The 24,198-nt window shown below is 41.4% G+C and overlaps 1 protein-coding gene across 3 annotated transcripts in view; it reads left to right on the forward strand.

The window, feature by feature from the left end:
• The window catches only part of E2F3 (E2F transcription factor 3), an 80,745-nt gene that overhangs the window by 50,230 nt on the left and 6,317 nt on the right, over positions 1 to 24,198 (forward strand). For 2 of the 3 annotated variants that reach the window (XM_067752101.1, XM_067752102.1), the window contains exons 2-4: positions 18,196 to 18,307; positions 19,554 to 19,755; positions 21,076 to 21,234. In XM_067752101.1, the coding sequence (XP_067608202.1) occupies positions 18,196 to 18,307; positions 19,554 to 19,755; positions 21,076 to 21,234 (473 nt within the window). Of the gene's footprint in view, positions 1 to 18,195; positions 18,308 to 19,535; positions 19,756 to 21,075; positions 21,235 to 24,198 lie in introns of all 3 variants that reach the window. The other variant, XM_067752100.1, reaches the window with a different exon arrangement.

Genomic DNA, 24,198 nt, shown 5'->3' on the forward strand with positions numbered 1-24,198 from the left:
TCAGCCTTAGAAAGCTGAGAAATTTCTGTTCTTTATTGTTTCTTTTAAGAATGTTGAATTCTCACCTGCTGTATAAAAAAAAAAAAAAAAACTAAAAATTAAATTAAAAAAAGAGAAGAGCATTGACACAAGAAGAGATAATAAAAGAATATTCTTCTTCAAAAGTAAAAAAAAAAAAAAAGAAAAAGGAGGAAGCCCCCAATTTCTCCTAACATTATCATTTTTTTAATTTGCCAAAAATGTTGGATACATGTATATCTATAACTGATTCACTTTGCTGTACACCTGAAACTAACACAACATTGTAAATCAACTATACTCCAATAAATTTAAATAAATAAATAAATAAATAAAATAGATAGCTAGTGCAAAGCAGCCACATAGCACAGGGAGATCAGCTCGGTGCTTTGTGACCGCCTGGAGGGGTGGGATAGGGTGGGTGGGAGGGAGGGAGACGCAAGAGGGAAGAGATATGGGAACATATGTATATGTATAACTGATTCACTTTGTTATAAAGCAGAAACTAACACACCATTGTGTAAAGCAATTATACTCTAAGAAAGATGTTAAAATAAATAAAGCTTCTGTGATAGAAAAAAAAAATGTTGAATTCTCATCTCAGAGCCAATACATGTCTTATCAGTATTACTTTATATACTTTCCAAAGAATCCATTCTATCTTTTAAACTCTAGGAGATTTCTCAAAAATAGGTAGGTCTGTTGGTAAAATTGTCATTACAAAGGGGGTAAACTTGCCTTTTGTGTGTGTGGGTAATGCATTTTAAATAATCCATTCCACAGAAACAAGAAGCTTCTGTGGAAGTTACTGGGGAAGAGATGATTAGAATAATGGAGGCTCTTCCATCATCTGACCCCCATCTGGGTGTTTTAGGGTGATTCTCCCATCTCAAAAGTTGTTTAATACCATGTCTACTTTGTTGGGGAGCATATGAATTGGGATCTATGTTATATTTCCCACAGTTGTTTGCTCTTTAGTGATCTAGCTAGGAAGAGCACCAGTGGGAGGAATGAACTTTACAGGGATTATCTGAAGAGACTTATTAAACCCAGGATAACCTATAAAAACCAAGGCTCCCGTATACCATTAGATGAGGAGACCACAGTCTGCCCTTTTCTACCTGCGGCTTCCGTGTTCACAGATTCAGCCAACCTCAGATTGAAAATATTCAGGGAAAAAAATTCCAGAAAGTTCCCAAAAGCAAAGCTGGAATTTGCCATGTGCACCAGCAACTATTTACATAGCATTTACATTGTATTTACAACTATTTACATAGCATATTAGATATTGTAAGTAATCTGAGATTAGTTGAAGTATACCGGAGGATGTACATAGATTATATGCGAATACTGTGCCATTTTATATAAGGGACTTGAGCATCCTCTGATTTGGGTACCCTAGTTGGGGGTGGGGGTGGTCCTGGAACCAATCCCCTGTGGATGCCAAGAGACAATGGTGTTCTGAAGTTCTCCTGTTGCAATATATTATGTTTAATATTGTGCTTCTGAATAGGCAGTGTATCTGAGAATTGATATCACTATGTTTACATTGATTTTCTTTAAATACAAAGAAATTTTCATCTTAACGAATTAAGTGTGTTAGAGGACCCACCTTTCCTTCATTAAAATAATCTGTTTGAAAGTACATGGTAGGCATTGGATAAATGTTAGTTTCCTTTCTGGAAATTTCGGAGTTAGTTACCTAACTAGGGAAGTGGAAAGGTGATATTGTAGAAATGGTCAGTAATCCTAAAACCTGAAGTCTCCCATCCCCCCTTCCTTCCTTCTTTCCTTCCGGCCTTCCTCCCTCTCATCGGTCCGTTCTTTCTTTACACTTTGTCTTTTGTCATTCTTCGCGGAGGCTTCTGTGCACCCCATCTCCCAGAAGCCCAGCCATCTCTGAACTCCTCACGTTCGCTGGCCCCCACTCTTCTCACCTTTAACTTCTGGTTCCTCAGATTTGTCATTTGGCCAATCCCTGGCCCCTAGGCATTTTTGTTTACAACATGTTTCCTCTGTTAATACCCTATTTTCACCAGTTTTTGAGATGAGTCACAGTGCTAGTGTATTCTCACACACCTTCTAGCAGAAGTCTATGGAGTGTATCACCTCCTGAACCCTTCACCTTCCTCCTCATTGATGGGCTTCCTTTGAGGCCTTTTCTGTGTATTTTCGACAGTGGTTATTTTTGCCTTTACAATAGGAGATTATAGGGCAAATACCGTTCTGAGTTGGTTTTTTTTTTTACTAGGTAAAGCCAAAGGTGGACCTCACCGTAAAATAATGCAGCTACGTGATGTTCTATAATGTGGGCGTATAATATTGAGTGGTTTACTTAACCATTCCCCAATTAATGGACAGCGGACATTTAGGTTTAACTTCCCCCTGTTAAATATAATGCTGTAACAAAATGATTGTACTTGCCTCTCTGTGTACATGTTTTTAGTATTTCTAAATTGGTCCTCAGAAGTACAATTGTAGCATCAAAAGGATGTGTATGTTTCAAATGTTGATCATACTGCCAGATTACCCTCCAGATTGTTGGTCACATACCTACTCTTCTCTCACTAGCTGACTCCTATTCATTGTTTTAATTTTTCAAAATTTATTATAAAATGTTTCAGATACAAAGGGCAGAAAGAATAGCCCCATATACTGACATTAACAATGCAGTTGAATACTCTTTTGTTTCCCTCTCCAATAGTCTTTTTTTTATTCTTCGCTCTCTGCACTTACCCCTACTCATTCTTTAGTTCTACTTAAAATTATACCATGTAGGGCTTCCCTGGTGGCGCAGTGGTTGAGAGTCTGCCTGCTGATGCAGGGGACACGGGTTCGTGCCTTGGCCCGGGAAGATCCCACATGCCGCGGAGCGGCTGGGCTCGTGAGCCATGGCCACTGAGCCTGCACGTCCGGAGGCTGTGCTCCGCAGCGGGAGAGGCCACAACAGTGAGAGGCCCGCGTACCGCAAAAAAAAAAAAAAAAAAAATTATACCATGTACCTTATGATAATATACTTCCATTTCTTCCCTCCTGGCCTTTATGCTAGTATTGTCATGTATTTTACTTATACATATACATGATACAATTTACTATTTTTGTTTAGACAGTCAATTGTCTTTTAAAGGGATCTAAATATAATGTAATGGAGGGAAAACCTCCTATATTTACCCATGTAGTTACCATTTCTGATACTCTTAATTGCTTTGTATAGATCCATATTTCCATCTGGCATAATTTCCTTCTGCTCAAGGGACTTCTTTTAATATTTCTTTTAGTGCAAGCCTACTGGTGAAAATTTTTTTTGGCTTTTGTATCTCTGAAAAAGTCTCTGTTTTGCCTGTGGATTTTGAAGCATATTTTTGCTGGGTATGGAATTCTGGTTTGACAGTTTCTTTCAATGCTTTTAAAGATGTTGCTCCACTATCTTCTAACTACATGGTTACAAATGAGAAACCTCCCGTCTGTTTATTTCTCTGTTTGTAACATGTCTTTTTTTTTTTTTTTTTTACCCCTCTGACTGCTTTTAAGATTTTCTCTCTTTGCCACTGATTTTGAGCAATTCGATTGTGATGTGCCTTGGTATAGTTTTCTTTATATTTCTTGTGTTTGAGATTTATTGAGCTTGAATCTGTAGGTTTATGTCATTCATGTCTCTACATAAGTTTTTGAACATATGGAATATAGTTGCATTAACTTTTATCTATCTACTAATTCTAATATTTGTGTCAGTTCTAGGTCAGTTTCTGTTGATGGATTTTTTTTTTTTTTCTCCTGAATATGGGTGGGATTTTCATGCTTCCTTGGAACCCTGGTAATCTCTGGTTAGATGGTAATCATTGTTGGGTGCTAGACATTTTTGTACTTCTGTAAATATTCTTGAATTTTATCCTGAGATGCAGTTAAGTTTCTTAGAAACAGTTTGATCTTTCAGGTCTTGCTTTGTTGGGTGGGACCAGAGCAGTGTTTATTCAAGGGCTAATTTTGCCTCACCAATGAGACAACACCCTTCTGAGTATTCTACCCTATGCCTCATGAATTATGAGGATTTTTTTTTTTCAGTCTGAGAACAATCGTAGGAACACTGTGCCTGCGGTTTCAGGCCCTGTGGGAGCTCTAGGCATTGTTTTCTATTCCTTTCAGGAGTTTGTTTTTCCTAGCCTTGGGTAGTTTCTTCACATGCATGCACTGATCAGGGGTCTACTGAATCCAAGATGCCTTCTGCGGATTTCCAAGTTTCTGTCTCTGAATATTCTTTCCTTTTTGGTCCTCTGTCCAAATTCTAGCTATTTTGATCTCCCCAGACTCTGAGCAAAATCTTCTCAACTTAGGGAGTGTATCAGCCTCTACCTGGGCTCCTCCTTACTGTACTACAGCCTGGAAACTCCCAGACCTCAAATACAGGATTAGAGTTTGCCACTAAATGGAAGTTGAGTGAGCAGGAAAGCAGCACTTTTTGGCCATCAGGTCAATTGTACAAGTATTGGATATTCCTGACGTGATACGACACTAGCAGATGTCAGCTTTCAGTTCTTTGTATTTCTTTTTTTTTTTTTCCAGTACGCGGGCCTCTCACTGTTGTGGCCTCTCCCGTTGCGGAGCACAGGCTCTGGACGCGCAGGCTCAGCGGCCATGGCTCATGGGCCTAGCCGCTCCGCGGCATGTGGGATCTTCCTGGACTGGGGCACGAACCCGTGCCCCCTGCATGGACAGGCGGACTCTCAACCGCTGCGCCACCAGGGAAACCCAGTTCTTTGTATTTCTTAAAGTAATATTTTACTACTTTAAGAGGGAGATCTTCAATTGGTTCTTAGGGTCATAAGTCTTCCAGAACCATTCTTACTTCTTGAAGTCCATTTATCATGCTCCTGCACCAGGAGATAGTTTGTGAAACTATGTCCTCCAGAGCCAAGTGCCCTGTCCTTTGGAGCCTGAGTGATAAACACATGCTCTTTTTCTGAGATTTAAGGTACCAGCTGCTGTGCTGCAAGCCATTTTAGCAGCTACGCTCTGAAGTAAGCTTCTGTGAACTCAACCAGTTTAGATTCAGAACAGTTACCCTCGTGTGTTAACAGTAACTCAGTGGGAGAGGGTTTACGGACAGATTTTATTGGTGCTAGTTACGAAGCAATTGAATTAATACTCTCTAAAATTGATCTGTCAAACCCATAGTAAGAATTTATTTATAGCCCTTTATTGCACCTATAAACTATCTTTTTAGTGATGAATGGTTGAGGACATAAAAAGGAGTATCTTCGTGTATTTAATTATCATTGTTTTCCATGGATGGTGTTAGGTCCAACTATTCAGATGGATAGCTCAAATTTGCTTTTATTTTTAGTACTTGTTTCAAGTACTCACATATAACACAAAGCATGACAGAGATGTAATTTCATTAACCCAAAAGATGATTGGCTTTCTCACTTCATAAAATTTTAGTGTTTGGTATGAGCAACATAGATGTCCTTTGATAAAACATAATGAAAATTTTTAAGAGGATAATGATTTATCCCATGAGTGCACAAACTGTGGCCTGTGGGCCATATCTTGTCCACTGCCTGTTTTTAAATAAAGTTTTATTGGAATACAGCCAAACCCATTCATGTGTGGGTTCTGGCTCCTTTCTTGTTACAATAGCAGAGTTGAGAGGCTACAACAGAGCTGTGTCCCACAAGGTCTAAAATATTTACTACCGGTTCTTTTACAGAAAACGTTTGCCAACTTCCTGGTTTATTGCACTGCTGTTGAAGTGAGGTAAAATCTTAAGACCAAAACTAGGAATTGGAGAGGGAAGTAGAGATTAAATAGTACTCGAGTGGGAGATTCAAGTACACTATTGCAGGGGGACATCTGAGCAGCAGAATGAGAGCCTAAGCTTCCTAACTGCCCATCACTGAATATATTTTAAATACTTTGCCAACCTCCAAATCGGAAATTCAGATGTCTGAAGAGAAGAATTCTTAAATTCCATTTTATGGACAATAGCTACATATTTAAGACTAGCAATCATTTAAATTACAGAAGAACACATTATGAACATATGAATAAATGTAAAACTGTCTTTTAAGTTAGCGATTTAATTGCACCATTTTCCCTGCCGTTTATTTTTCTGTAAAAGCATAGAAAATTCAGACTTCGAAGGGAATAGTGAAGGGAATAATAAAGCTTAAGCATTGCATGGGGGATAAAAGCCTTTTGCCCACTCTGACGTAGAGACCTCTATGACTCACAGATAAAAAGGGTCATCATAGTGTCTCTTATTATTAAAAGTATTACTCATTTTTTCTTATTTCATCTGAATAACGTTAGGTCTATGTAATTTATTAATCAGGGCTTTCTCTTAAGCTTCTTACCCATTTACTTTTAGTTTGGTATAGATAGATAGATAGATAGATAGATAAATAGAGAATTAGTCTGTAAAAGGTTTTCAGAGGTCTTGGCTTTTTAAGATCAACATCTAATTGTTGGGGTAGAGACTTAGGTAAGAAAGATATTAGGGCTTCAGCATTTGCAAAAGAAACAATTGCCTCTATTATTTGAGTTCAATTACTGATACAAAGTGCCAGGCACAGTGCCTTATACTTAGAGACCCATCAATACCACTTGCTGATGAATGAGAATTAAACACATAGAGGGACACTTACGGTTCAGAAAGGCAGATTGTCACACGTATTTATCTTCTTTGTCTTGAAACTCTGTGAAAACAAGAGTAAACAATTTTTTTAGTCATTGAAAATAAGAGGGGGGCAACTAATGAGAACCTACTGTATAGCACAGAGAACTCTACTCAGTGATCTGTGGTGACCTAAATGGGAAGGAAATCCAAAAAAGAGGGGATATATGTATATGTATAGCTGATTCACTTTGCTGTACAGTAGAAACTAACACAACATTGTAAAGCAACTATACTCCAATAAAAATGAATTTAAGAAATAAAAGAAAATGAAAGGGGGGCTTTTCGTGCCCAAAATAATCCAACAGATCTCTGGAACACAGAGAACTGGTAGAGGAGCGGCGATCATTAAGTAGAACAGAGGAAGCCATGACCAAAGAGGGTATCGGTCGGCTCTGGCGAGTCACAGAAGCTCGTGGGACAAAACCAGAGATAAAAGGGGATTCTCATCAAGGTCTTCATGCAGAATTAACGTCCAGAAACCAGAAGAGTTTTCCCCAGACAAATAATTTTTTGAGAAATCTCAAAATAAATGGATTGGCTTCATTCTGGCACTTAAGGGCATCACCTCAACTTGAATCATACAGCTCCCAGTCGTCACTGTACTGTTTTATTCTCAAATATGTGTCTTAAAGACACAAAGCTTGGTGAGACATTTGAGAAAAGACTACACTATAGAGTGAGACCAAGATTTTTTTTTTTTGGAGGGGGGGTAGGTAGTTATGACTATGGAGAAAACAAATGAAACAGGAAACAAAAGAAGACTTTAAAAGAAATAATTAGTGGTGTTGGAGAGGCTATGCTATTCATAAAACAAGATGCTATAAAAATAGGTTGATCAGGGAGCAAAACAAATGTTCTTGGAAACTAAAAATCTAGTTTCCCATTTTTTTTTAAGTCAAGTAAAAGCTAAATTTGATGTAAGCAAGTAAGTAAATTTGATGTCAGTAAGTAGAACAACAACAAAAAAGACATGGAAAATAGAAAATAAAAGCTTTAGAGGATCAATCCAAGAGGAATAGGAATTCCAGAAAGCTTAGACCAAGACAATGAGAGGGAATGGTTTACAACATATATGTTTCTCACAGCTGAAGGCCAAGCACGTAGTTTCTAGAAGCCCATGATTTCCTCACACAGTGAGTGAGAAAACGATGCACACCTGAATACGTGTTATGAAATTTTACAATAAACGTTAAGACAGGCCTGGAAGCTTTCAGGGAGGTTAAAAATCGAATAGCTTCAAAGGAATGAGAATCTGCGGCTGCAGGTTTCTCATCATCAACACTGGATATCAAAACCCCAGGAGCAGTGCCTTCAGAGTTCTGAGGGCAACAGATGTTCAGCCTTAAATTCTTAGACAGACTATCAAATGTGAGGGTGAAATACGCATTTCAGACATATAAGGGCTCAAATTTTCTCTTCCATACTACGGTTCGGATATGTTCCAGGAAAACAATGGATTAACAGTGGGATCAGGAAACTGACTCTGTTGCAAGCGATTGAACACAACTCTGGCCAACTGAAGCAGAAAAGATGTTTATTGAAAGGATATTGGATAACTCGCTGAATTGTCAGGAAGATTAGAGAACTAGGCTTGGCAAACAGGCAGGAACAAGGAAGTATCCCTAGCCAGAACCACAGCTAAGACATCCAACCACAGCCATCACCTCCCGTCTGCTGTTTTGCAGGAGCAACTCCAGACTCCAAATCTAGGGTGGGTGTGACTGCCTGTCCCAGCCTAGGTAGCCCTAGCCCAGGTTCCAGGGAAGCTGGGAGAGAGGATTGGGGGTCTTCAATTTCTATGGTTGATTCAAGAGGGGGGAATTCTTCCCCCACCCCTCCTGAGTTCTTTTGGCTAGTCTGATGATTAAATTGACACAAGACAGATTAACAGAGGAGGAAAAAAGACCAATTTAATTCATATGCACGGACGTCTCAGAGAAATGGGACCCCCCCCAAAGTGACCAAAGCAGACTTTATATATGATTTTTTTTTTCTTTTTTTTTTTTGCGGTACGCGGGCCTCTCACTGTTGTGGCCTCTCCCGTTGCGGAGCACAGGCTCCGGACGCGCAGGCTCAGCGGCCATGGCTCACGGGCCCAGCCTCTCCGCGGCATGTGGGACCTTCCCGGAACGGGGCACGAACCCGTGTCCCCTGCATCGGCAGGCGGACTCTCAACCACTGCGCCACCAGCGAAGCCCTATATATCATTTTTAGACGAAGCAACAATTATTTGTGAAGATTTAACAAAACCAAGGGGCTTGTACTTGGGGTAGCAGACTAATGAAGAAGTAACAAAGTTTGCTTATATGGCTCCCTTAGCCTTGAATTCCCTAATTCCGATGATAAGGATGCTTTTTATACTTTCACATGGGAGATTTATTTCCCACTTTCATGGGGGACAGGGAGTCAAAGTATTTTGGTTTTTTTTCCAGCTGTTTCTCAAGTTTAATTCAAAATAATCATTGTGTTATGGAGGCATATTTTGGGGTGGCCTGCCCTGGGCCCAACGGTAAGAAGGTGGCTGTGCCTCCCACCAAGACTGACAAAGTGGGGAATTTCCTAACCCACAGGAGGGCAGGGAAGGTTCAGAGGCTGGGCAGTCAAATAAAATGACAAATGTCCACCTCAGGCCTCAACACTGTATGTGGTGAGGGAAAACTGCAGAATGACAGCGATGCAATGACCTGGAGAACCGTGCAGGGTCTAGACAGTAGGAGGTCCAAGAGCTTCAGGGAGAAAAAGTGGGGACTTGATAGAATATCTGATATGATGGCGAGTTGGAAAAAGTTGAAGATGTGGTGAAGGCAGACGGTGCCAACGAGCGGGAAAGACGATCGGGAAAAACTCCAAAGAAAACAAACCAACTTTACAGACAGGAAACGCGCTCTCAGCATCCTGTGTGACTCTGAGGGAGCGATATTTATGTAGTCAAAATGCACAGCACTGGCTTTTAATTTAAACAAAAATACTGATGTCACTGTCGGGAGAAAGGGTGGAAGAAAGGTGGCTGTCTTATCATTGAAGGAAGTCCTCATAATAGCTAGAAATGTCTGTGTAAGCTTATTTTACTTAGAAATAGGGAGGTGACCTCCAGGAAAAATAGTAAAATGTGTTCCCTTGGCGAGGTAGATCCCTGAACTCGTGGATTTTTTTAAAAAATCATGTGCATCTATTTGTTTTTTAATTATTTTTTTAAGTGATATAAAAAGGAAGGCAGTCACCAGTTCATAAGTAAATGGCTTCTATTCCAAAGTTAGACATCAGTTTGAGATTCCTTTTCCTTTAGAAACATTCATATGTATGTGGTTAGATTCCCCAACCAGTCCACAAATACAAGTTAGAGTGAAGTTAAAACGCCTAGATCTGTAGTTTAAAAGTCAAAAGGAGAAAAATGGTCAAGTTTGGGATCCATTCTAGTAATCCAGTGAGAAATGATGGGGGGATCTGGCTGGGACAGTGGGGCAGGCGTGGAGAGGGACACCTCTGAGAAAGGAGAATATTCAGCCCACCAACTGCTGGGTGGCTGGGATGTGGAATGTAAGGGGAGATCTCCACCAAGATAAAATGCATACTAGCTACTCCTGGTGCCAGGTTACCTCCGTCTGAGCTTCCGGCGTGCTCTTCAGTTCATCAGTTCGAGATATATTGGTTTCTGATTAAGCTCCCCGCCTAACAGCTCATAGAGACGCTGCTCTTGATAGGTTCTGAACTTACCTATTGCTGGGGGGAAAACAACAACAACAGTAACTCCAGAGGAGACCTCAGAGCTCTTCATCTTAGGTAACCTTATATCAATGAAAGGTTGATGCTGGGAGTGTGGTTATTCGCCTGGCATGTAAGGGACCATGATTTGGCCCTTTCTTTATCCTCTGCATCAGAGCCCCCCTCCCTGCCACCAGCACCTCCAAACTGGGGCGCTTCCAAGTCTCCGTGCTTCTGGTTGTGCTTGGACAGCCTGCTTAAGGCCCCTAACTCCCACTCCCTTTTTAAATGGTTAACCAGATTGAGTTAATATATAGTCACAGCTGGAAACTAAGTATTCTTTTCTTAAAATCCTCGTGCCCTAACCCACTGACCTAATGGCCAGAATCCAAGTGGGTCTCAACTGTGGTCTAGTCTCAAGCTGGAGGTCCCCTCCTTTGGGTTATTTCAGTATTGTATTTAATCTGGTCCTCATTCTACTGATTTAATCTCCATTTTCCTCTATTTCCCTTCTTCCTCTGTTCAAAATACCCTGTCTCACCCTTGGCTTTGAGACAAAATGTATCGTATATCTAGTTCTTTCCCTTGCCCAGATCTATTAACTGGGGTAAAGGTAGTTTATTTTAGTGTTCACAATTTGTTAACCTACAGCCAGCATGCCTTTTTCTTGATTTAAATTTTTCCTGTGACTCAGTTGAATGGCAGATAAGAACACCACTTTCTTTCCCACCGTGAAAATAGGATGCGCATTCTGGTAGCATACCCCATTTTTGTTTTGAACCGATATCCGTACATGTTGAATGGGTATAAACCACCAGACCTCTTTTGTTGAACTCCAAATGGAAAAGATTTTTGTTTTTCTTGTTATGCAAGAAACCCACACTCACTTTAAAGTGATTTAGTAATATTAAAAGTTAAGAAGAAGAAATAAAGTCACCATAATCCTACCACCCAAAGATTAATACTCTTAAACTGTTTGTTATATATCCTGACTTACTTTCTTTCTATGCATATAGTTTCCCCACAAAAATAAAATTTTACTATTCACACTTTTTTAAAAAAGACTTAGATATATAGAAGTACATCATTATTAATTGCATAACATTCCATTATATAAATATACAATAGCTTACTGAATTTTTCTTCTGAGATTGGGCATTTATGTTGGACATAAGTAGAAAAGTATAAATATTCAAGAAACTGGCTGTGCTGTTTTTAATAGACAAACCCTAGAAGCAACATAAATGTTCTCGGAATGTATTCCAAAAAGTGGAAGTGTTAGTTTGAAAGATATAAATTTAATATGTATATAGACATATCACTTTGTAAAACCCAACCAAATATTATACAGCTATAAACATGAAATCATTACCTCATATTTAATTTTACTTCTCAGAGATAATCTCCATTAACATTTGCTGTGGATCTTTCCAGACCTTTTTCCTCATGGATACATGGAAAATTTCATATTGAGATCTATATAGTTTTATAGTTTTTTTACCCCTATGAGATCGTATTATACATAGCCTTCTGCAACCTTAATTTTTCCCCCTTTATATTTCTTGAAAATCTTTCCAAACATGTAGATTAATCTCCAGCGTGTGTAAATATATATATATATATATATTTAAGTATCCCCTTTACAGGTGGGTAATGTTGGAGCTTTGTGATTTACCTGCCAAGAGACTTCGGGAATTTATTCCTTGGTTCATTCAAAATAAATAAGTCAGTTTGACTGGGTGCATGCCATATGTAAGGCTCTGGGAAAACTAAGTTACTTAAGACCTGAGATTGCACTCAGGTCCAGTGCAGAAACCCGGAGTATATATGTGTTATGATGGTGAAATCATGCCCCAGCAGCCCAGAAATTGCTATGGCAGCAAAGGAGGGACATCTCAATCAGTCCAGGGAAGTCGTGGTCACTGACAAATTATTTGAACAGACCCGGGTTCAATCCTGGTATCTGTGACTTATTAACTGAGACTTCAGGTAAATCCTTAACTTCTCTGCCTCAGTGCAAGATGGGTATAGGAATGCGTACCCCACAGTGCCGTCATGAATATTTATTGGGAAAGTGGTTATAGCAGAGGAGTGTTGAATGTCCGTTAGTAGGTGTCTGGCTAAGTAAACAAATCATGGTATATTAATGAATACAATATTATGAAGCTCTAAAAAATAAGGTCGTTCTATGTGTACGGATAGGGACCAAACTCTGAGACATGTTATTAATAGTGTGCGGTTTGCTACCATTTGTGTAAAAAAAATTTTATAAGGTGTGGTGGTATAAAACTGTATATATATATGCTTGTATTTACCTAGACTATCTAAAAGGATATCTAAGTAACTTACTAGTGCTTGCCTTTGAGGAAAGGAACTGGGGATCATGAGTGGGAGAAAGACACATTGTAAATCGACTATACTCCAATAAAAATTTTAAAAAGACTAAAAAGAGTGGGAGAAAGTTGTTTTTTTTTTTAATGGTTATGAAACACACAGTCTGGTTTTTTATTTTTATGTTATGTTATTTATTTATTTATTTATTTATTTTTGGCTGCACTGGGTCTTCGTTGCTGCTTACGGGCTTTCTCTAGTTGCAGAGATGGGGGGCTACTCTTCGTTGTGGTGCGTGAGCTTCTCATTGTGGTGGCTTCTCTAGTTGCAGAGCACGGGCTCTAGGCCTGTGGGCTTTGGTAGTTGTGGCACGGGGACTCAGTAGTTGTGGCTCGCGGGCTCTAGAGCACAGGCTCGGTAGTTGTGGCGCACGGGCTTAGTTGCTCTGTGGCATGTGGGATCTTCCCGGACTAGGGATCGAACCCATGTCCCCTGCATTGGCAGGTGAATTCTTAACCACTGCGCCACCAGGGAAGTCCCTGGGAGAAAGGTTTGCTACCCATATATATCCATTTGTGCTGTTTGAATTACCATGTGCCTTTTATGTAAAGGAAAAGATTTTTTTTAAATTATGAATAAAATAAAACTTAAGTTGATCATAAAGTAAGATGGTATCAATTTAATATAACTTTTCAACTATTTTTATATGGCAGTCTTTCACAGTCATTTTATGGAGTGGTTATAAGCACGGACTTTGGAGTAGGCTTGTTTACTGGCTGTGGGGATCTTGGAAAAGTTATTTAAGAGCGCTAAACCTCCATTTTGTCCTGTAAAATAGGAAATAATAATAACAGCTATCTTATGGGGTTGTTGTAAAAATAAGATAACACAGTCAAGTGGAAAGCAATTAACCTGGCGTATGACCTATTGTAAGCACTCAGATGTTGAGTGCATTGTGGTTCATACTAAAAGCCTATATCTAGGACTCTTGGTTGCAAGTGGTAGTAATCTGACAGTTTTCTCCTACCATAAAAGGGAATTCTTCACCTCACACAAATGAAAGTCTAGTAGATCTGTCTTTGGGACTGGTAAGATCTCATACCTCCCTTGAAGGCACTGGGACGCAGTCTCTCTCTAGCTCTTAACTCTGCTTTCTTCTCTGTGGGCTCAGTTCCCAGGTAGCTCCAGGCTTACATCCTACCAGCCTGATAACTCCCAGTGAAAAGAACCCTGTACTTTCCAACAAAAATCCCATCATTGAGTGATTCATCCTGCTTTGGTCATGGGTAAACCACCCGGAAACCAGTCACATTCGCCAGCTGACTGGACTACACTGATTGGTGGGCCTAGATTAAGGTGCTTACCTCTGTAACCTAGATAGTAAGGGCTAGCCTAAGATGTTGAACAGTGTCAGGCCTTTTGTTTTCAAGCCTGTTTGTTTTCAAGAGAAACCACCTGAACTAAGAACTGTGGAGAAGTTCCCCAAACGAAAAATTAGGGCAACAAATGCCAGGTAGACAGAAACCATGGATGTTCCCCTCGGCCCGCTGCTTGGCTGCCTGACAGTTACTCCTATCATGTTCATACGTACATTTTCTGAAACGCGTAACAGTGCAACTGTTCCTTGCAGAGGCATGTTGTCATAGTTGGGGCTGAGGTCCTATAGTTAGCACATACTTCCTTTCTAGTAAAAGCCACCCTTGATAATAGCTCAGGCAGATGCCCTGTGGGTGATCTATAGAGCATCACTCATGTTCGGCCTTTACTCCTGCTTAGGACCAAACGGCTGGGCCTCCTGTTAAGCACCAGATATATTAGTTGCTTTACTGGTAGGGGCCATGTAATAGGAAGGTCTGTTTATAAACAGGACAGCGCTCTGTTCAGCAAGATGTTCACACTAAGAGCAAACAAAAATTGAGATGACCGAGAGGAGATTTTTTTTTTTATTTGATTTTTTGATTGTGTTTGACTTACAATATTATTATTAGTTTTAAGTGTACATGGAACATTCTCTAGAAAGTGCTGACAGGAAAAAAAAATCAACCCAGAATTCTGTATCCATTGAAAATATCCTTCACAGATGAAGATGAAATGTTTTCAGAAAAAATAAAACTAAGATTATTTGTCACCAGCAGACATACACTAAAATAAAGGCTGTAGGACATTCTTCAGGCGGAGGAAAAATGACACCAGGGGATTACACGTATCTTCAGGAGCCAACAAAGAACAGCAGAAAATTTGAATTCCAAGAGGAGATTTTTATCTGCGCTGGTGCTCTGTCCAGGGCAAGGGGGTGTAGGCAGAGACTACCTGCCCTGTTTAAATCCTCCCTTCTGGCTTCTTGTTTGTTTTAACAAGCATGTGTGCGCAAACACGCTAAGGTAAGCATCAAGGTAATGCTGCTTCATCACAGCACTTCCCCAAAAGGAAGTCCAGTTACAGTGCCCATCGTCAGATCTAGGACCTACAAGTACTATGTGTTCCAGTTTAGTCCCCACTCACTCAGCAGTGGAGGAAAGGTAACAGGATAACCCAACAGAAACATCCTTCTGGAAAAGAGGAAATCACACACGGTGGTCACCTCCCGGAGCATGTCATGTCCCCCCCAACAGGAATAGCAAGCCCTTGGAGACTTGCTGGAGATGTGGCTTGCTTGTGGCTCCAAGATGGTCACCCCGATTTCTACTCTCTGGGAGGATTTTCTGGGGCTGCCTTTCTTTCACAGCTCATTTCTTTTCGGTGTGAGTCTTATAGGTTTAGGGATTGATTCACTTAAAGACTGAGGTCTCATAGGCCTTTGCTTCCTCTGGTGCCTTTCAAATGTAGTAGATTTTCTATCCAGTATTGAGATTTGTCAACTCTAGGGTTTGGTGCTTGGTTACCAAAGTCACACAACCTGACTAGTTCTGGTCCTTGAAGTTAGATCGCGGTTTCTTAGCAACAGATCTTGGAATTTCCCCAGCCTACAGCACATTGCTTCCACAGGCCTTAACCTCAAAGCAATTTGAAACAGTAGCTGAGCACTGGGGAGGCACAAAGGACATGCCCCCAGGCTGCTGGCCAGTGGGTGGTTCTTCATTGAGGGTGCGGGGAGAGTGCAGGCCTTAAGGGGCCAGGAGCTCAGGGGCCCAAGCCCTTTTCCCCTTTTGCCTTCCTTCTGTGGACTTTAGCAGGGGCAGAGAGTACAGCTGTATATCTTCTTGGATTGCTTTCTACTGAGAAAAAGCCTCCAAAGCAAAGCTGTTTTCTCCTTCTCTACTTTTAGGTGAGCCTCTACAAAGCTTGACTCTATCAGTAGTAATTTACTGCAGGCCACAGGAAAGAAGTGACCAACACACCTGGCCCCTTGCTATTAGCAAGGCATGCCAGCTCCCCATTTCACTGGAGCCCGTCTTGACTCAGCCATTTCCACAGGTTGTCACATATTCCCCACACTTTCAGGAGCCCAACTCAAAGTGCTTTGAGCTAAAAGGAGACTTTATTGGCTAATGTAACTGATGTAACTGAAAAGTCTGGGGGAGGCCAACTGCATGACCTGACCCAGAGTTTTGAATGATGGCCTCAGACCCCTTTCTCTCTGTTTCTCCACTCTGCTTTCCCCTGGGGAGGCCTCATTTCCAGGTAGCTTCCGGCTACCAGCTTATCAACCTTACTAAGAAGGCGCACCCCTTCCTACCAGTAGTTCCAGAAAAATTCCTGGGGTTGCCTTCGTTCACCCAGCTTTGGTCCTGTGCCAGAAGGACTGCAATCACTGTGGGCGAGGGGGAGGATGGAGCATAAAGACCAGCCCGGCCTGGGTCACCTGTGTGCAGCAGGCCACTCTTAGTCTGTGAGAGGGAAGGGATGCTCCCCAAAGAACAAGCAGGGAGTTTTGCCTGATGAAGCAGGAATGTTCACTGGGCCAACCAAAGCAACAGGCCCACACAAGGATTTGACAAGAGTGTTTGGGAGCAGACAATGAAATTAAGAAAGTTAATTTGCTAATTGTCATTCCTAGGCCTTTGGAGTGGTGATGCACTGCTCAGCAGAAAGATAATGTGTGCCACAAATGCAAGCCACATAGTAAAAAGATACATATATTTTCCGTATATATATACGGAAAGAGGTGAAATGATAATCTTAATAGCATCTTATTTAGTAATATTTTATAAAGCCGAAACAGCATCCTTTTAACATGTAATCAACATAAAAATTATTCATGAGCTCTTTCAGCCTTTTTCGTGCTAAGTTTTGAAATCCAGTGTGTGTTTTACACGGACATCACGTGTCAGATCGGATGAGCTGCCTGTGGCTCATGGCTTCTTAGTGAACAGAACAAGTTCAGCTGATAAGTTGTTACTTCAGTTTCTATGTCATGGGGAGTTATTTTGAAATTGTGAATCTCCTCATTAGAAGCATCCGCCCTGAAATGAGCCTCAATGCACCTTGTCACGTGGGTGTCTAGTTGGTACCACCCCTGTCTGAACACCCTTCACACCCATGCAGTCAGTACTCAACAGTTACTTATTTCATAATTACCTGGCTTCTCTCCTGGACTCCACGCACTAGGAACCAAGGGACTCTTATCTGTCTTGCTTACCTCTGTTCCCTTCGCCCAGAGCCCAGTACATAAAAGACATGAAGTGCATATTTTTATATGAAAAATCAGATTAAAAACTTGGGTGAGAGCTTCTCGTTTGCCCAGTTTGATGACCAAATGGGGAACGTAATCCTAGGTGAAACCCAGGATTGAGTGTTTGTGGTATTTGTTATTCTGATGAATGAGCATTTGCAGTCTGTGACCGGTTGTGTTACTATTCAATCACCCTTTCTTTCACTGAATATATATATATATATATATATATATATATATATATATATATATATATGGAGAGAGAGAGAGAGAGAGAGAGAGAGTGTGTGTGTGTGTGTGTGTGTGTGTGTGTGTGTGTGTGAGACTGAATACCTACAGAAACCCAGGCTCTGTACCAAGCCCTGCGTATACAAAGATATATGGGAAGCAGTCCCTGCCTTAAAGGAAATGAGAAACAGATAAGTAAAATAACTCTTACATCCAGCAAGTGTTACGATACCCATAAACACAGAGTGTTTGGGGAGCACAAGGAAGGGGATTCAACCCAGGTCAGAGATGGAGGCAGAACCAGAGGTTTGCTGGGGAAACGTGAATTTAAGTCCCGTGATGCCTGCGGTATTCTTAGTCTGCAGCCCCATGCCTGGCACGTCTGTTGAATCAATGAGTAAATGAACAAAGTGACCCCAGAGCCCAACCCTGAAGGATGGTTGGATTTGTCCATCTGAGCCCAGGTGGCGAGAGCTCCGCCTCCGGAGCCGGAGCCCCGGCTGGAGGGAACCGAGCCCCTGAGTGAAATGGAGGGGGCCGGCGGGGGCTGGCGCGAGCCTGTGGCGTTCGGCTTCACTTGTGATCGTCCACATGACCAGCGACCAACAACTGTCCTCTCTTATTCCAGGCAAAGCGCAGGCTGGAGCTAGGAGAAAGCGGTCAGCAGTACCTCTCAGATGGTTTAAAAACCCCCAAGGGCAAAGGAAGAGCTGCGCTCCGAAGTCCAGATAGTCCAAAAAGTAAGGATTCCGTGATCTCTTCCTGTCTTGGGTGTGAGCCTCCCAACTTTCAGAGCTTGTGGCTGAAGGGATGGCAAGGTGTCGATAATTTTGGCATGTTTGGTTCTTTTTCATTTCTGCCTGTGCCTATCCAAAAAATAAATATGATGTCTGCAGACACCCAGTGAGAGGTTTACAGAGTCCCTCCGATACCTGAATACTGACTGCAGGGGAGGCCTCTTTTGATGTGTGCAGTTTCATTTTTCAACTCAGGATACAAGCTCTTTGGCACTGTTCCATAGTCAAATCTAACTTTAACTTTCCTTCATGGACCTTACTTCAGGGACCAGGGCTAGCTGGGTGTAGGTGATGTCTGTGCCAGCCTAAATCTCGAGTTCAGCGTGTGGCAGCGTAAGGATTGATTGAGACCAGTAAATTGCAGCTAGTTTCCATTTCCATCAAGCACAATCGTTCTTTCTTTTGGGAGAGAGAAAAGTAGGTTGGAAATAGCTAAATAGTCCTTTACATCTTTGGCATTTAATGCAAAGGCTAAATTAATTTAGACTTTGTCCTCTCCTATCCCGTAGTGTATGAATTAGGCAATCCACAAATTGTGTGTCGTACTCAGTTAAACCCTTGACCTGTGCACCTATAAGAGAATAAATGCAATATTAAATGAGGACAGTTCATTCCAGAGGGATGGGGAGACTGGACTGAACGACCTTTCCAGGTATTCTTCATCTACATTATTTGAAAAGTTGGTGAACAAGTTATATACACACAGAGACACTGGAGTCTGAAAGGGCAGTTAGGATGGGTCTGTCTGGGTCCCATCGTCAAACGCTGGCGAGATTCATAGCCGGACCCCATCAAGTTAGGCTCCACGTGTGCTGATCCCGTGAGGCTACAGCACTTTTTCATTCATTCAACAGTTGTTTTTGAGCACCTACTATGTGTGAGATACTTCACTAGACCCCAGGGAGTAGGGTAAGCCAAAGTAGAAACTACTGAGAAATGCACAGTAAAATGCTTTAATCAAACAGGAGTTTTTACTGTCCCTTCCTTTCCTAATAAAGCAATTTCATAGCTTTCTATAACTCGCCACAAACATCAGCGACAACAGCTTTACTTCCAACACTAATACCTGGGCTGCTGGGGGAATGGGGGCTTGCTTGACTGCAAAGAAACCCTTCATTTCTTTACCTTTGCCCCTATCCCCCCACCCGCTTGGCTTTTGTTTTTCTTTAAGCTCCAAAATCTCCCTCAGAAAAAACACGGTATGATACATCACTTGGTCTGCTCACCAAGAAGTTCATTCAGCTACTGAGCCAATCACCTGATGGGGTCTTGGATTTGAACAAGGCAGCAGAGGTGCTGAAGGTGCAAAAGAGAAGGATTTATGACATCACCAACGTACTGGAAGGCATCCACCTCATTAAGAAGAAGTCTAAAAACAACGTGCAGTGGATGTGAGTATGAGTCACGGGGCCCGCAATTCACTGGCTCTGGGGTCCTTGCAAACTGCAGAGGGGTTTCTCCCAGGCCCAACTTTCACGCCCATGTCCACACTTCATTCCTTTTCTCTCCTACTTCTCTCTCCTTCTCTCTTCCCTCCTCAACTCCTTAGCCAGAAGTTCAAAGTCTCTTTACAAAGAGACCTTCTGTTTAGATGCTGTCAGAGATAAAAGGGTTTATATTCAGTTAGCCTCAAGCAAGGGGATCCTGGGATTAAATGGAGCCCTGCATCTGTAAAGTAAAACGCTGTCATCTGTCACCGTGATATCTGCGTGTGTGCTCACATGTGTAATCTAATAGATGCTTACACAGGTCTGTGGCTTGTCTCTAATAGGAGTTGAGAAACTATCTGTGGCTGTGTATCAACACATGTATGTGTACGCACAGTTGTCAGGTATCTTTATTGATGGTTCTCATTGCCGATTAACTCACTTTCTGTGTAAATTAAATCAAGGTTCCTTCTGGAAAACCGGGATGATAATACTTGTCATCTACACACCCACATGTATGATTAAATGTATGATAATGTCATTTGTGAATTATGGACAGAGCATCTGAACACCCAGTATATCAGAAGGAACTATGAAAGCATTATTGGAGGGAATAAATCTGTTATGGGTTGGCTTTGAAAAAAACATTACTTCAGACATGATAAAATGAACATGTACTTTTTTGGAATTTTATGACATTTCAGTGACCCATTTTAGCCTGTGGTTGAGACAAACCTGTTGGGAACTGGGTTTTGTTCTTGCGTCCAGCACATATACCTGTTTCTTCACCTCCTTTTCCTTTTTAGTTGTTGGTATAAGACCCTCAGAAATTACCTAGGTCTTTCATGCTTTTTTTTTGGATGACGTTTGGTTGAATTTTGAACCATTCCATCTTTTTCTTCAAATTTTTCTATCTTGCTATGTCTTTCTATCCTTTTTCCCCTGTTTCTTTTCCCCCCCACTGGGAGGCATGTGGCAGGAAGGAGCCGCCTCCTTTGGCCCTTTGAATTTGAGCCTTCTGAAGAAACAGCCTCCTCTGGAGGAAAGAAACCTGAAAATAGCAGTGTTTTTTCACTTAATTTCTATGGTGTGAAAAGTGAAGGACTTTATGTACGGAAAAATATGTATAAACATTCTAATTTTAACACTTGGCTAACAAACAGTGTGACCTCCTGCATCAAGAGGGGACATTTACCCAAAGGACCGTTTCTCCCAGCCCTCCCTTTCGCCCTCTCCCCTTTGGCCTGTCGAGCAGCCATGCAGAGTCTGTGTTTGGGTTTCCAGGGGCTGCAGTCTGTCTGAGGACGGGGGCATGCTGGCCCAGTGTCAAGGCCTGTCTAAAGAAGTGACCGAGCTCAGTCAGGAAGAGAAGAAATTAGATGAACTGATCCAAAGCTGCACCCTGGACCTCAAACTGTTAACCGAGGATTCAGAGAATCAAAGATATCCTTTGTGCCACCTGTTTGGCGGGGGTTACTGCCTTCTAGACTATTTCCAGAGTTGATGATCTGACTTTTATGTACAAGGTAGAATTTTACTCGTTTCATACAAGTAAGCGTGTGTGTGTGTAGGTGTCTGTTCGGTATTTATGGAATGATAGTCATTAGACTGCATCCTATCATATCTCTTTTTTTTTTTTTTTTTTTTTTGCGGTACGCGGGCCTCTCACTGTTGCGGCCTCTCCCATTGCGGAGCACAGGCTCCGGACGCGCAGGCTCAGCGGCCATGGCTCACGGGCCCAGCCGCTCCGCGGCATGTGGGATCTTCTTGGACCGGGGCACGAACCCACGTCCCCTGCATCGGCAGGCGGACTCTCAACCACTGCACCACCAGGGAAGCCCAGGCAACACTATTAATGAGATATGTAAGGTGTCAGTATTAATGATAACAGCAGATTCATCTTGGGCTTCCCAGGTTTTAGGTGGGTGTTAGCTGTCACTGTTGGGGTTCTCATATTCTGTTTGCTTTTCATCAGATATTGGGGGCAACTGGAGTTTGTTGAATCTGTAATTGAACTATAGTTGAAGGAATTGAAAGAGTATAGAAGGATCATTCTATAATTTTTAAAGCACATTATGCTGAATCACAGCACCAAAAACTGATTTCAGAAACACCTCAAGGCCTAAGAAATCTCAGCTTATCCATTCATCCACAAACATTAGTCCTTGGAAGTAAAAATATAAAAAGCCAACTCTTGTTCTTAACTGGCTGACAGTCTGTTGACCACCTGAGGAGAACTTACTGTTCATCACCTCACTTCAGACCATAGAGGAGAGAGATTACTTCATCATGCTGACGAGAAGATTTTGCAATTTTCTCACTTATTAGTAGGAAACAAAACCAGTATTTTAAATAATCTCATCTCTGATTTTAGTTCCCCATTTATCTTCGTTAGACAGAAAATAAAATGTGACCTGCCTGGTTTCTTCTAGTGTCTCATCTCTAGTAGGCTTTCCCTTGGAGTTGTGGGGACATTTATTTTCCAATTTAAGCGGTTTTTTTGGAAACTCTGATTGTTCATTTCCTGTTGGCCAAAGGATTAACCTTGTCAGCTGCTGCTTGGTGAGCTGGGGAAGAGGCGTGCTGATTGGGCACCGCCCCCTCCCCCCTCCCCGTGGTGGCCAGAGTGGGCTTACACTGGAAGAAATGAGAGTAGCTTTCGTTGGGCTGCTTCCTACATTGTTTACTCAGGAGCCCCTTCGGGGAGGAGACGTGGCTGTTCCATGTGATGGGCAGCTTACAGCCTTGTCACCTACGTTAGCTTTCTCTGGTGCCTTTGTTGCAGAAAACGAAAGCTTCCTTGCAGGGGGCTGCTAACCCAAGAAGCAAATTCAGGAGGGAGCCCCGATGGAAGCACTTCTAAGTCTGTGAGATTAGAGACTATGTTTGCACAATTTATTTCCGTTTGCCATCCAGTTCCGAATTTGGTACAGCTTGCTCACAAATGTGTTGAAATTTTCCTTCCTGCGGCACGTTGGGTAATTGTAGATGAGGTTTTATTTTAATAAGTGGTTGTCGAATAGCTTTTTGACAGTGGGCTGTGGAGTAAGTACCTAGTTATCAGTTTCCCCACTGTTCTCAGTAAAAATTCGTAACTGTCAGGTCTTCTGTAAAGACAGCAATTGGCTTCCTTGATGAAACAGATGATGACCTAAAACCCAGAATCCTGCGTGAGCTGTCCTGTCAAGCTCAACACTGAAATAGCTGTTGTCTGAACTACTGAGACTTAAAGATGCTAGTCTGTGATAGCTGCCCCTAAATGTACATGCAGATTTGGGGTGAATGTGCTTTTTTCTGGACAGCAGGTTCATAGCTTCCTTCAATTTCTAATAAAAAGCTACTAATCTCAGGGACATCATTTCCTCTAGGCTTTCTAAGTCCTATTTCTGTATTTAACATGTTAGATTACAGACTCTATTCACTACATTATATTACCTCCGGAAATGCCTTTGTTGGGTTGTGATTTGCTGTTTTATCCTAGGCATTTTTTGTAAGTTAATATGAAAAGCAACTGGCTAAAGACATTGTATGTTAATTATGGTACTCCGTGCCCCTTATAAAAGAAAGCTATGCAACCTATTCTCTTGTAGTACCAAGTCAAAGCCTGTCTCTCTAAGCAAGCTAGCATGAATACTTTATCATAAAATAAGTACCTTGTTCTTTCGTAATATCCTCTTAGGTTTAACTGTCAGGGCACTTTAAAGAATTGTTCAGTGCTCGGAAGTAACTACCAAGAGTACTGAAATATTATTTTACTCTCTTTTCCTAAATCATTTAGGTTGCAGATCATCTGGAAGCTGCTTTCCTCCTTGTGAACACTGAAATGTTGTAGTTAATAATATCATACAGAGGGTAATCTTTCTAACAGAGAAGTAATGATACTCTTATCAGTAGGCAATATATAATCACAACCAGCCCAGGTACACTTAAGAAAACAAGCTCTCTGCCTGAGCAGTACTCGGAGTTCTTCCACTGATACATAGATTTCATTCATTCATTTGGGTGGCTGCTGACACTTTTTAATAATCAAGTAGCAGATAGAAGTTACCGGTGTTTCAACAAAATTAGGGTTAATAGGGCTTAAATTTTTTCTGTGAATTGGGATCTGCCATCATTCAATTTGAGTGACAGAGTACTTCACTGGAGTTCATGCAATACCTGTGCTGCAGAGGAACCTGGTTTGAAAATCCTGACGAAATTGGGTTTCAGTTTTCTTTCAAGAGTTTATTTTAACTATTCTGTTTCTGTGTTTATGTTAATATCTTAAGTAGCCATGAACTTAGAAATGGAAAGAAAAAGAGCTAGACACTTCTTTCGTTGTTTAGAATAACAACCAGAGAAGAAGATTCATGGAAGATCCCATATATTTAAAGATCTAGAAGGAGAGACAGATATATTCTTCTAAGA

This window comes from Pseudorca crassidens, chromosome 10, assembly GCF_039906515.1.
Source record: "Pseudorca crassidens isolate mPseCra1 chromosome 10, mPseCra1.hap1, whole genome shotgun sequence".
In the NCBI taxonomy this organism is placed as follows: Eukaryota; Metazoa; Chordata; class Mammalia; order Artiodactyla; family Delphinidae; genus Pseudorca; species Pseudorca crassidens.